Genomic DNA, 12923 nt, shown 5'->3' on the forward strand with positions numbered 1-12923 from the left:
GTATTGGGAGACCCAGACCATGGGTGTTTAGCTTCTGCCTCCGGAGGACACACAAAGTACTACACTAAAAAGTGTAGCTCCTCCCTCTGAGCTTATACACCCCCTGGTAGCCAGTCCTAGCCAGTTTAGTGCAAAAGCTGAAGGAGAATAGCCACCCACAAGTAGAAACCGAGTAAGAACCGGAACAACCGGAGACTCTGTCCACGACAACAGCCGATGATAACACACGGAACAAGAAAATTGCCAACAGGCAACAGGGAGGGAGCTGGGTCTCCCAATACGGAACTATAAGAAAAAGAATTTATGGTAAGTAACAAAATTCTCTTTTTCTTTATCATTCCTTTGGGAGACCCAGACCATGGGACGTTCCAAAGCTGTCCCTGGGTGGGAATAAACAGAAAAAACTAAGAAGTAGGCAGAGCCTAACTTCACAAGTGGGCGACAGCCGCCTGAAGGATGCGTCTGCCCAAGCTCGCATCTGCCAAAGCATGAGCATGCACTTGGTAGTGCTTCGAAAAGGTATGCAGGCTAGTCCAAGTGGCAGTCTGACAGACTTGTTGTGCCGTAGCCTGGTGCCTAAAAGCCCAAGAGGCACCGACCGCTCTGGTCGAGTGTGCTTTGATCCCCGGCGGGGGAGGCACCTGAGTACTCTGGTAGGCGTCCGAAATGGTCGATCTAATCCAACGGGCCAAGGTCGGCTTAGAAGCAGAGAGAGACCCTTGCGCCGCCCTAAGCGCAGCACAAAAAGAGAGGTGCACCGCCTAAGCGCAGCGGTGCGAGACACATAGATCCGGAGAGCACGCACCAGAGCTAGAGTATGCAGCGCTTTCTCAAAGCGATTAACAGGGGCCGGGACAGAAGGAAGGCAAGGAAATATCCTGGTTAAGGTGGAAGGGAGAGACCACCTTAGGAAGAAAGTCCGGGGTCGGACGGAGAACTACCTTGTCTTGGTGAAAAACCAAAAAGGCGACTCCGAGGAGAGAGCAGCCAAATCAGAGACTCTGCTGAGAGAAGTTATGGCAACTAGAAAGGCCACCTTTTGAGAAAGACAATACAAAGAAACCTCCCTAAGGGGCTCGAAAGGGGGTTTCTGCAATACCGTGAAGACCAAGTTAAGGTCCCAGGGATCCAAGGGCCGCCGATAAGGCGGAATGATGTGAGACGCACCTTGCATGAAGGTGCGGACCTGAGCCAGCCGGGCGAGACGCCGCTGGAACAGCACTGATAGAGCTGAGACTTGTCCCTTGAGAGTTGAGGGACAGTCCTAGCTGCAGACCGGACTGTAAAAAAGACAGAAGGGTCGGCAACGAGAATGGCCAAGGAGAATGGCCAGAAGAGCGACACCGGGACAGGAAAATTTTCCAAGTCCTGTGATAGATCTTGACGGAGGAAGACTTACGGGCCCGAGTCATAGTGGAGATGACTTAAGGAGGAATACCAGAAGCCGTCAAAATCCAGAACTCAAGAGCCACGCCGTCAATTTGAGTGCCGCAGAATTTGGGCGGAAAAACGGACCTTGCGAGAGCAGGTCTGGACGGTCCGGAAGATGCCACGGCATCTTCACGGACAGTTGGAGGAGGTCCGGATACCAAGCTCGCCTGGGCCAGTCCGGTGCAATGAGGATGACTCGACGGCCCTCCATTCTGATCTTGCGCAGGACTCTGGGCAAGAGAGCTAGAGGGGGAAACACGTAGGACAGACGAAACTGGGACCAGTCTTGAACCAGAGCGTCCGCGGCGAAGGCCTGAGGATCGTGGGAGCGAGCCACGTAAACCGGAACCTTGTTGTTGTGACGGGATGCCATTAGGTCCACGTCCAGAGTGCCCCACTTGCGGCAGATTGACTGAAACACTGCCGGGTGTAGGGACCACTCGCCACCGTCCACGGATTGACGGCTGAGATAATCTGCCTCCCAGTTTTCTACGCCAGGGATGTGGACTGCGGATATGGTAAACTTGGAGTCCTCCGCCCATTGAAGAATGCGTTGGACCTCCAACATTGCCAGGCGGCTGCGTGTCCCGCCTTGGTGATTGATGTAGGCAACCGCTGTCGCGTTGTCTGACTGGACTCGAATGTGCCTGCCCGCCAACAGGTGGTGAAAGGCTAGGAGAGCTAGAAGCACAGCTCTGGTTTCCAGCACATTGATTGAAAGGGCTGACTCGGACGGAGTCCAAGTGCCCTGTGCTCTGTGGTGGAGATGTACCGCTCCGCAGCCGGATAGGCTGGCATCCGTGGTGAGAATCACCCAGGACGGAGTCAGGAAGGAGCGCCCTTGGGACAGGGAGAGTGGTCGAAGCCACCACTGAAGAGAGCTCCTGGTCCGTGGCGACAGAGCCACTAACCTCTGTAAGGAGGAAGGCCGCTTGTCCCAACAGCGGAGAATGTCCAGCTGCAGAGGACGCAGATGGAACTGGGCAAAGGGAACCGCCTCCATGGAGGCCACCATTTGACCCAGCACCTGCATCAGACGCCTGAGGGTATAACGGCGGGGCCTCAGGAGAGACCGCACCGCCAACCGGAGTGACAGCTGTTTGTCTAAGGGCAACTTCACAAGTGCCGGCAAAAGTCTCGAACTGCATCCTAGGTACGTGAGACTCTGGGTCGGAGTCAGAGTGGATTTGGGAAGATTGACAATCCACCCGAATTGGGCTAGGGTGGCGAGAGTGAGCGAAACACTCCGCTGACAGTCTGCGCTGGATGGACCCTTGACCAGAAGGTCGTCCAGATAAGGAAGCACTGCTAACCCCTGGAGGTGCAGGACCGCAATCACTGCCCCCATGACCTTGGTGAATACCCGAGGGGCCGTGGCTAACCCGAAGGGGAGAGCCACGAATTGGAAATGATCCTCTCCTATCGCAAAACGTAACCAACGCTGATGTGACACTGCGATTGGGCACATGTAGATAGGCATCTCTGATGTCGATGGACGCCAGGAACTCCCCTTGGGTCATAGAGGCAATGACTGATCGCAGAGACTCCATGCGAATATGCACACCCGGACATGCTTGTTGAGAAGCTTGAGATCCAGGATGGGCCGGAAGGTACCGTCCTTTTTTGGAACTAGGAAGAGATTTGAGTAAAAACCTCTGAACCGTTCCTGAGCGGGAACTGGGACAATCACTCAGTTTGCCTGCAAGGACGCCACGGCCTGCGAGAAGGCGGCGGCCTTGGAGCAGGGGGGAGTTGAGAGAAAAAAATCTGTTTGGAGGGCTGGAAGAGAATTCTATCCTGTAGCCGTGAGATATGATGTCTCTCACCCACTGATCGGAGACTTGCTTTAACCAAGCGTCGCCAAAGTGGGAGAGCCTGCCACCAACTAAGGACGTGGCTGGAGCGGGCCAAGAGTCATGAGGAAGCTGCCTTAGTGGCAGAACCTCCTGCGGTCTTCTGCGGATGCGCTTTTGGGCGCCAGTTGGATTTCTGATCCTTGGCTGAGTTAGCGGACGAGGCGGAAGGCTTAGAGGATGACCAGTTGGAGGAACGAAAGGAACGAAACCTCGATTGATTCCTACCCTGGGCGGGTTTCCTGGTCTTGGTTTGTGGCATGGAAGTACTCTTCCCGCCAGTAGCTTCTTTAATGATTTCATCCAGCTGTTCACCAAACAGCCGTGAACCAGCAAAAGGGAGCCCAGCAAGAAACTTCTTGGAAGAAGCATCTGCCTTCCACTCTCGAAGCCACAAAATCCTGCGGATAACAAGAGAATTAGCTGAAGCCACCGCAGTGCGGTGAGCAGCCTCTAGCATGGAAAACATGGCATAGGATGAACAAGCTGAAGCCTGAGCAGTTAAGGTAACCATCTCAGGCATAGAATCCTTGGTGAGGGAATGCATCTCCTCTAGAGAAGCAGAGATGGCTTTGAGAGCCCACACTGCTGCAAAAGTCGGGGAAAACGCGGCCCCCGCAGCTTCATACACAGATTTGGCCAGAAGGTCAATCTGACGGTCAGTGGAATCCTTAAGTGAGGTGCCGTCAGCCACCGACACAACGGTCCGGGCTGAGAGCCTAAACACCGGGGGGGTCTACCTTTGGGGAGTGAGACCACTCCTTGACCACCTCAGGTGGAAATGGAAACCGGTCATCAGAACCACGCTTTGGAAAGCGTTTGTCAGGGCAGGCCCTGGGTTTGGTCACAGCGGTCTGAAAACTGGAGTGGTTAAAGAACACACTCTTCACTCTCTTAGGCGAGGTAAACTGATGTTTTTCTGCCAGAGAGGGTTGCTCCTCTGATACTGGTGGATTGAGATCCAGCACAGAATTAATAGAAGCAATCAAATCACTAAGATCTGAGTCACCCTCAGAGAAATCGATGGGATACATAGCCTCCGAGCCCCCAGTGAGGGCATCCTCCTCATCTTGAGAGTCAGCTCTTGAGACAGAGCCGTGGGATGGGGAGGGGGAGGAAACCCTGCGCCTTCTCTTAGAAGGACGGGGTCTGGGATCAGATGATGAATCCTCCGTGAGCTCCGATGGACGGAGGTCAGAGGATAGGAGTCCTCTGTCAAGAGTATTAGAGGCACCCTGTGAGGGGGGCTGATGCATATTCATCAAAGTCCTGGACAAAAGTCCCATGGACTCAGCAAATGACTGGGATATGGACCTAGAAAAGGACTCTACCCAGGCCGGGTGTTCAGTCACAGGTGCAGCAGCAGCAGCCTGAGAGACCACTGGGGGTGAGACTCCAGGCTGTGGCACCGCCAAGTTAGAGCAGACATCACAATGTGGATAGGTGCTCGGCTCAGGCAGCAGGAGCTTACATGCAGTGCATGCAGAATAAAGCTTTGGAGCCTTGCTCCTTGTGTGAGACATGCTGCTGGAGTGGGGGCTTTGCAGAGAATGAACCCCAGGGAGAATATACAGAGGTCCACAACCGGAGACCGGCTGTGGCTTACCAGACCGCTGAGCGCGGTGTTGTGTGCCCTCCAGATCCCGAAGCCCGGTCCCCCAGTCGCAGCACCTCAGCAGAGATGCAGAATGCAGGATGTCCCAGAGCAGAGTGAACTCTGCCTGAGAAGAGGGCGTTCCTATAAAAGAGCGGGAACTAGAGGGCTATAGAGACCTGCAGGGAAGGAGGGACGCCCCAGCAGTGGGGAGTGTCCCTCCCCTGTGTAGAACGGCCGCCGGGAGGAGCCGAACCTGTCCCTCTGCATGAGTGACATGCGAGGGCAGGAAAATGAAACTAGGCCCCCGGCAAAGCCGGGGCCTAAATTTAAGCGGCGAGGCCGACAAGCAGGCACCCTCGGCGCGGTTCTCAGGCAAAAGCTAGAGAACCCGCTGGAAAAGTTAAAACAATCACATACAGCATACTCTCACCTTACAATAAAGAACCGGGACCCCCAACATAAACGTCTCAGGTACTTAGCTGCTGAGACGCAGGGCCATGTCCCTGGGGATGAGTGCTCCGGTCCAACAGAATCCTCAAGGGGCTGTGGATGGAGACCGGACTCCTGCCAGGCATGGAGACCGTGCTGGCTCCCACTTCAAGCCAGAGCCCAGAAGGGATGGTGAAGGAGCGCAGCATGTAAGGCTGCAGCCTTGTAAATCAACCTTAACAACACCGCCGACACAGTGGGGTGAGAAGGGACATGCCGGGAGTCCAGACATGGACCCGCTTTTCTTCAAACTCTTTCCAAAAGTCAAACAAATCAGATGAGAATGCATGTGTGGATGTATGCCTCCTGACACAAAGCAATAAACTGGCTAGGACTGGCTACCAGGGGGTGTATAAGCTCAGAGGGAGGAGTACTTTTAAGTGTAGTACTTTGTGTGTCCTCCGGAGGCAGAAGCTAAACACCCATGGTCTGGGTCTCCCAAAGGAACGATAAAGAAAGTTAAATTCCAACGTAGGGACTAATTAAAATTAAAAAAGTGGGGGGGGGGGGCAGGCAAAAAAAATTGTAAAGAAAAAAAACAAAAAAAACAAAACAGTATAAAGAAAAAAAATATTCTAACAAAAAATACATTTATCATGTCTTTTTGTTAAAACAAGTAATTTGGTATAGTGGCATCCGGAAAGACCCAATCTTTAAAACTGTCACATTATTTAACCCCTTCAACAGTGTTAAAAAAATAAAAAGTGCCCAGGAAAGGTTAAAAAAAAAAAAAATAAGTTGAATACATGATCAAAAAGTAGAATGTAAATAAAAATCGTATAGCTGAAAATGTCATCTTGTCCTGCAAAAAAACAAACCTCCGTTCAGCTCAGTCACAGGAAAAGTTAAAAAAAAAAAAAAAAAAAAAAAAAAGAAAAAAACAAAATCAAATTATAGCTTTTTTTCCCCCCTTTAACATTGCTTTAAAAGCAAACTGTCAGGGCCCTTATGCCATCAAACACAGCAGTATTTACATTTGCACGTCAAACTTCCCTTCCCAACCAGACCTTTATAACATCACTAGAAGGTGGCCCGATTCTACGCATCGGGTATTCTAGAATTTACGTATTGTGTAGTTCATGTATGATTTTTGTTTATATATATCTATATCTATATCTATATATATGTTGTGTGTAGTTACCAAGTGTTTGTGTAGGGCGCTGTACATGTTCTGGGTGTTGTCTGGGTGTGATGGGGGGTGAGAGCGGTGTTGTTTGTGTGTTGCGTTGTTTGTGGAGCGCTGTGTGTCTGTAGCGTTGTGTGTGTGTTGCGCAGTTTGTGTGTGTGTGGTGTGTTTTGGGGGGGAGGTATGTTTTGTGCAATGTGCGTGTTGTGCGGTATGTGCGTATATTTGTGTGTGCAGCGTTGTCTGTGTGTGTGTGTGGGTGTCTGTGTAGGGCAGTTGTTTGTGGTTCCCAGTGTGTGTGTGTGGTGTGGTGTGGTGTGTTGTGCAGTGCGCGCGTGCGTGCGTGCGTGTTGGGGGGAGGTGTGCACTTCCCATCGTGCTCCATCCCCCATGCAGCGCACTCCCCATCGTGCTCCATCCCGTATGCTGCGCACCCCCCATCGTGCTCCATCTCCCATCCTGCGCACTCCCAAACGTACTCCATCCGCTATGCTGCGCACTCCCAAACGTGCTCCATCCGCCATGCTGCGCACTCCCTATCGTGCTCCATCCCCCATGCTGCGCACTCCCAAACGTGCTCCATCTCCCATGCTGCGCACTCCCAAACGTGCTCCATCCGCCATGCTGCGCACTCCCAAACGTGCTCCATCCGCCATACTCCGCACTCCCCATCGTGCTCCATCCCCATGCAGCGCACTCCCCATCGTGCTCCATCCCCTATGCTGCGCACCCCCCATCGTGCTCCATCTCCCATGCTGCGCACTCCGAAACGTGCTCCATCAGCCATGCTGCGCACTCCCAAACGTGGTCCATCCGCCATGCTGCGCACTCCCCATCGTGCTGCATCCCCCATGCTGCTCACTCCCAAACGTGCTCCATCCGCCATGCTGCGCACTCCCAAACGTGCTCCATCCCCTATGCTGCGCACCCCCCATCGTGCTCCATCTCCCATCCTGCGCACTCCCAAACGTGCTCCATTCGCCATGCTGCACACTCCCAAACGTGCTCCATCCCCCATGCAGCGCACTCCCCATCGTGCTCCATCCCCTATGCTGCGCACCCCCCATCGTGCTCCATCTCCCATGCTGCGCACTCCGAAACGTGCTCCATCAGCCATGCTGCGCACTCCCAAACGTGGTCCATCCGCCATGCTGCGCACTCCCAAACGTGGTCCATCCGCCATGCTGCGCACTCCCAAACGTGCTCCATCCGCCATACTCCGCACTCCCCATCGTGCTGCATCCCCCATACTCCGCACTCCCAAACGTGCTCCATCCGCCATGCTGCGCACTCCCAAACGTGCTCCATCCCCTATGCTGCGCACCCCCCATCGTGCTCCATCTCCCATCCTGCGCACTCCCAAACGTGCTCCATTCGCCATGCTGCGCACTCCCCATCGTGCTCCATCCGCCATACTCCGCACTCCCCATCGTGCTGCATCCCCCATGCTGCGCACTCCCAAACGTGCTCCATCCGCCATACTCTGCACTCCCCATCGTGCTGCATCCCCCATGCTGCGCACTCCCAAACGTGCTCCATCCGCCATACTCCGCACTCCCAAACGTGCTCCATCCCCCATGCTGCGCACTCCCAAACGTGCTCCATCCGCCATACTGCGCATTTCCAAACGTGCTCCATCCGCCATGCTGCGCACTCCCAAACGTGCTCCATACACCATGCTGCGCACTCCCAAACGTGCTCCATCCGCCATGCTGCGCACTCCCAAACGTGCTCCATCCGCCATGCTGCGCACTCCCAAACGTGCTCCATCCGCCATGCTGCGCACTCCCAAACGTGCTCCATCCGCCATGCTGCGCACTCCCAAACGTGCTCCATCCGCCATGCTGCGCACTGCCAAACGTGCTCCATCCGCCATGCTGCGCACTCCCAAAGGTGCTCCATCCGCCATGCTGCGCCAGCATCAGCCTCTCTACCTGCAGCATCAGCCTCTCTCCTCCCAGCATCAGCCTCTCTGTCCCCAGCCTCCATATCCCAGCCTTCCCCAGGATCAGCCTCTCTCCTCTCAGCCTCCTCCAGCACGCCGTGCTCCTCTGCCGACACTCACAGATCCGATCGCATACACTCACACACACCCGATCGCATACACTCACACACACCCGATCGCATAAAGACACACACACTGACGATATTGCACATACGCGCTGATACTCACAACATCCGGGGATATCACATGCTTCTGGCCATGTGATCCCCCAGCAGGTCCTGGAAGCTCACAACAGCACAGTATCGCCGCCGAGAAGCAAGCGATATCCCAGGATGTTGTGAGTATGTGGATGCGATGTGATGTGTGAGGTGTGTGAGTGTGATCTGATTTGTGTGTGTATGTGTGTGTGTGCTGTTATGTGTGTGTATGTTCCGCAGCTGCAGGACCTTGATGTGTGGATGCGATGTGATGTGTGTGTGATGTGTGTGTGAGAGTGAGTGTGAGCCGGTGTACACTGGTAACTATGATACACATCGGGTAACTAAGGGACCTTAGTTACCCGATGTGTATAATGGTTACCAGCGTTCACGGCCTCCGTCAAGATCCCAGCATCGCAAGGTTATGTCTGGCGCTGCCGGGATCCTGACGGAGCCGGTGTAGAAGCAAGCGATATCCAAGGATGTTGTGATGTGTGAGGTGTGTGTGAGAGTGAGTGTGATCTGATGTGTGTGTACTCACCTGGGAATCGGAGCTCCGTGTCAGTTGGGCCAGAGCGAGCGTGCATTGCGTGAGGGGGGCGGGGCCTGCAGAGAGCCGGGGCGAGAGGCCAATCCGTGTGGGGGGGCGGGGCCATGGCGAGTTCAGCGGCCAATCAGCTTTGTGTCACCGTAAGGACACAATTTCGGAGCATGACAGACAGACAGACAGACAGACAGACAGACAGACAGACAGACAGACAGACAGACAGACAGACAGACAGACAGACAGACAGACAGACAGACAGACAGACAGACAGAATAAGGCAATTATATATATAGATTCTCTAAAATCAATATGTAAAAAAAGCATTTACCACCTCCATTTTTGTATGCAAATTAGGGCCTTGACTAGTCAAAGAGGCGTTAGCTCCTCAGACTAGTCAGCCCTCTTTCCATGTTATCATGCCTCTGTGGGTGTGATGACATAATTTTCACCAACGCCTCCTACAGGTTCCCTTAAATTCCTGTGAAGCACCTAAAGGGTTAAACTCCTTAAATGTTGGTTTTGAGCTCTTTGAGGGGTGCAAATTTTAGAATGGTGTCACTTGGGGGCATTTTCTGTAACCCAGGCCCCTCAAAGTCACTTCAAATGTGATGCAGTCCCTAAAGAAAATTGATTTTGTAAATTTTGTTGGAAAAGTTAGAAATTGCTGATAATATGGCAAATGTTATTTATTAACCATTTTGTGGGATACAACTTTCTGACTTAAGGACATTAAAATTAAAAAGTTTGAAAATTGCAAAACTCATTTTTTTGTCAAATTTTGAATATTTTCATAAATAAATGCAAATCAGATCAATCAACCTTTCTCTCTAAAAGTACACAAAAAAAAACCACAACCCCACAATCCACAATCTCAGAATTACAGGAATATATTCAAGCATTCCAAAGTTATTACCACAAAGTGATACTGGTCAGAATTGACAACAAGCTCAGGGATGAAGAAAATATTTTTTACGGCGTTACAATTAGTTTCATTCTGACCCACAAAAGTCAGAAAAAAAGCAGTCAAACATATGCATACATATTTTTCAGCATCTGAGCTTTTTTTTTTTTTTTATACACGGTACTGTACATCTGGCATACCTCCTGGAGCGAGATCTTGCCGGTGATTTCCAGTAAGGAGAACGTCTACGTCGTCCATCTTCGTCGCGTTCCAAACTTCGACTAAGTCGTCGTCTTTTCCTCACTCTGGAGTCTTGACGCGACCACTGCCTCTTCCTCCGATGCATCTAAGATTTTATTAAACAGATATTACAATATTACTATTGGCCATCAATCGTCTCCCGACTCTTAACCAATAATACATTTTAGAAAGTAGCCATTTAGATAAATGGCCATGTAATCACGGACAACTGACTCAGAAGGCTCACTGTGAAGGCCATAGAAAGGAACTCTGACATCTACATTCCCTAATAGACATCTGCAAAGGGGTAGCCTTCATAAGGCAACACAATCAAGTTTTGGGCTCTAAATATACAGCTCAAGAAGACAGCCATAGTATAGCAATGTGCCTAAGGAGTTTATGCTGAATCTTTTTCCCGAAAAAATATACCATCATCAACCCAGTTATTTTATACAACATACTGACTGAAGATAGGACTGCAACTTTTGAGGATAGTTTTTAGCCAAGGGAGAGTATGTTTGTAATGTGCAGTCAATAAAAATATATAGTATACATGTAAACAGTGTTAAGACATTGCTAAATATGCTGGGGAACATGACTGCTAGCATTAAAATATTTGTCCATGCTTGAACTGAAAGGCTGCAGCCGCTGTGACTGCAGAATCCTTACAGTGTGTGCATTGTTTACTGTCAGGAGTCCCCAGTGTCGCTGGCGAGATTGGGTGGTTACGTTAACGCAAGTAAGCAATTTGCATGCGTGCGTTCATATGACGACTAGACATGCTAAGCTTTGTTCAATACTGAGCACGTCTAGTTGGAATGTGGTCAGAAGTATTCACTATTCAAATTGCATGCTTGTAGTCACATAACCTCCTGCTCTAAGCAGCATCACCGGAGAATCCTGACACTGCACGCTGTGCAAACTGTAAGGACTCAGCAATCTGCAGTCATAGACTTTCACCACAAGACTAGACAACAAATTATAAACTGGGCGATTTTTTATTTTTTTCTCCCTCCACTTCTTCCAAGACTTTTTATCGTTTACACATCAGTACAATAATTGATTTCATTTTTTTCAGATCAGTACAATTACAGTAATACCAAACATGCAGTTTTTATTTTATTGAAAGGGCTTATCCAGAAATTTTTACTTTACCATGTGCCTAAAAAGAAATAAAAACAGGATAATTGTGGTGTACTCCACGCTGCTGTACAAAGAATCACTCCAAGTAATAAAGCAATGTGGGTGGTTTAGTCTAAGCATTTCGAAGAGATATATCCTCTTCTTCCTCAGGGGGATTTTTGATTGGTGATTTTTGATTGGTGGATTTTCCTGAGGAAGAAGAGGGGATAGCTCTTCGAAACGCGTAGAATAAACCACCCACATTGCTTTATTACTTGGAGTGATTCTTTGTACAGCAGCGCGGAGTACACCCCAATTATCCTGTTTTTGTTTTGCTTCTGCCTTTGGCACGTGGGATCGGCTGCAGCCGTTATATGTTTCTATACTGGTTGTGAGACACACAACTAATCCAGGTGAGCGGTTGTCCTTTAAAGTCACCATATTATACATCGGTAAGACCCTATTGCGCTCCTTATATCCCCAGCTTGTTCCTGTCTAAACAAATTGGAAGATAGCTGATTAGAGAGACAACTACCTGCCTGTTGTACCTGGCGCTGGCACAGAGCGGTCACTGACTGCTTGTGCCAGCGATTCAGCTTCTCCCGATCAACCGAGCAGCTCTTCTTCTGGGCTGCTCTGTTGATGGGGGCGTGACTGCTAGCATCATTCTGTTAATAGTCGACTACCCGCAGATAGACAGTGGGGAGCCAGATGTCAATCAGCATGACGTTGAAGGTCACGCCCAGGCAACGAAAGCCACTGCTGAATCACTGGCAGGAGTACCCTGTGCAGGTAGAGATCAGCGCCAGGCACAATAGGCAGCTAGTTAGCAATTACCTTAAAAAAAAAAAAAAATAGGCTCGGATAATCCCTTTGTTTAAAAATGTATACAAGAGCAATATTGCAAATATCATGCTTATATTTGAATGTATAAAACACTTACTGTGGCTTCTCTCAGAAAGGAAAAGTCATGCTTCTTAATCTTTTGTAATCACAGGGAAAGTGTTCACAGGACTGAAATAGAACAAGAGTTGTTTTATGCATTTGTATATATAAAATGAACGGTTACGGTCTTCGATGACACATATCCCATACAAGTCTAACACAAACCGTAGTAATGGGATTATGCTCCCTTATATGGAGGTCTGAGCACCGGCCACGCTCAGCGTAAATCACAGCAGCCAGTTACAGCAGAGCCTCCTTGTCTCCATCAGGCATAGCTTTATAGCCATGCAGAACAAGTCCTATTCTGTTAGGAATCATTCCTAGGTAAATATATGAATATATGATTGCGTTTATCTCTTAAGGCTGCTGTCACACTGCGTTTTTACTTACATCCAGTGGTCCCGTTGGAGCTTCCATCTAACCGCTCCCCCCCCCCGCAAAACGGGATTCGGACGCATGCGCTTACAGGACCTTTGACTATAATGGAGCGGACGAAGTAAGCATGTGCTCTGTCTTGGACCATTTTCGGG

General features: G+C 50.5%; 1 protein-coding gene across 1 annotated transcript in view; it reads right to left on the bottom strand.

The window, feature by feature from the left end:
- CLK3 (CDC like kinase 3) overlaps positions 1-12923 on the bottom strand; it is an 82520-nt gene that overhangs the window by 59494 nt on the left and 10103 nt on the right. Inside the window, exons 2-3 of the mRNA XM_075345615.1 lie at positions 12392-12462; positions 10287-10432 (exon numbers count right to left, since the gene is read on the bottom strand). Coding sequence (XP_075201730.1) covers positions 10287-10432 — 146 coding nt within the window. The 5' untranslated portion in view covers positions 12392-12462. The remainder of the gene's footprint in view (positions 1-10286; positions 10433-12391; positions 12463-12923) is intronic.

This window comes from Anomaloglossus baeobatrachus, chromosome 4 (assembly GCF_048569485.1).
Source record: "Anomaloglossus baeobatrachus isolate aAnoBae1 chromosome 4, aAnoBae1.hap1, whole genome shotgun sequence".
NCBI lineage: Eukaryota > Metazoa > Chordata > Amphibia > Anura > Aromobatidae > Anomaloglossus > Anomaloglossus baeobatrachus.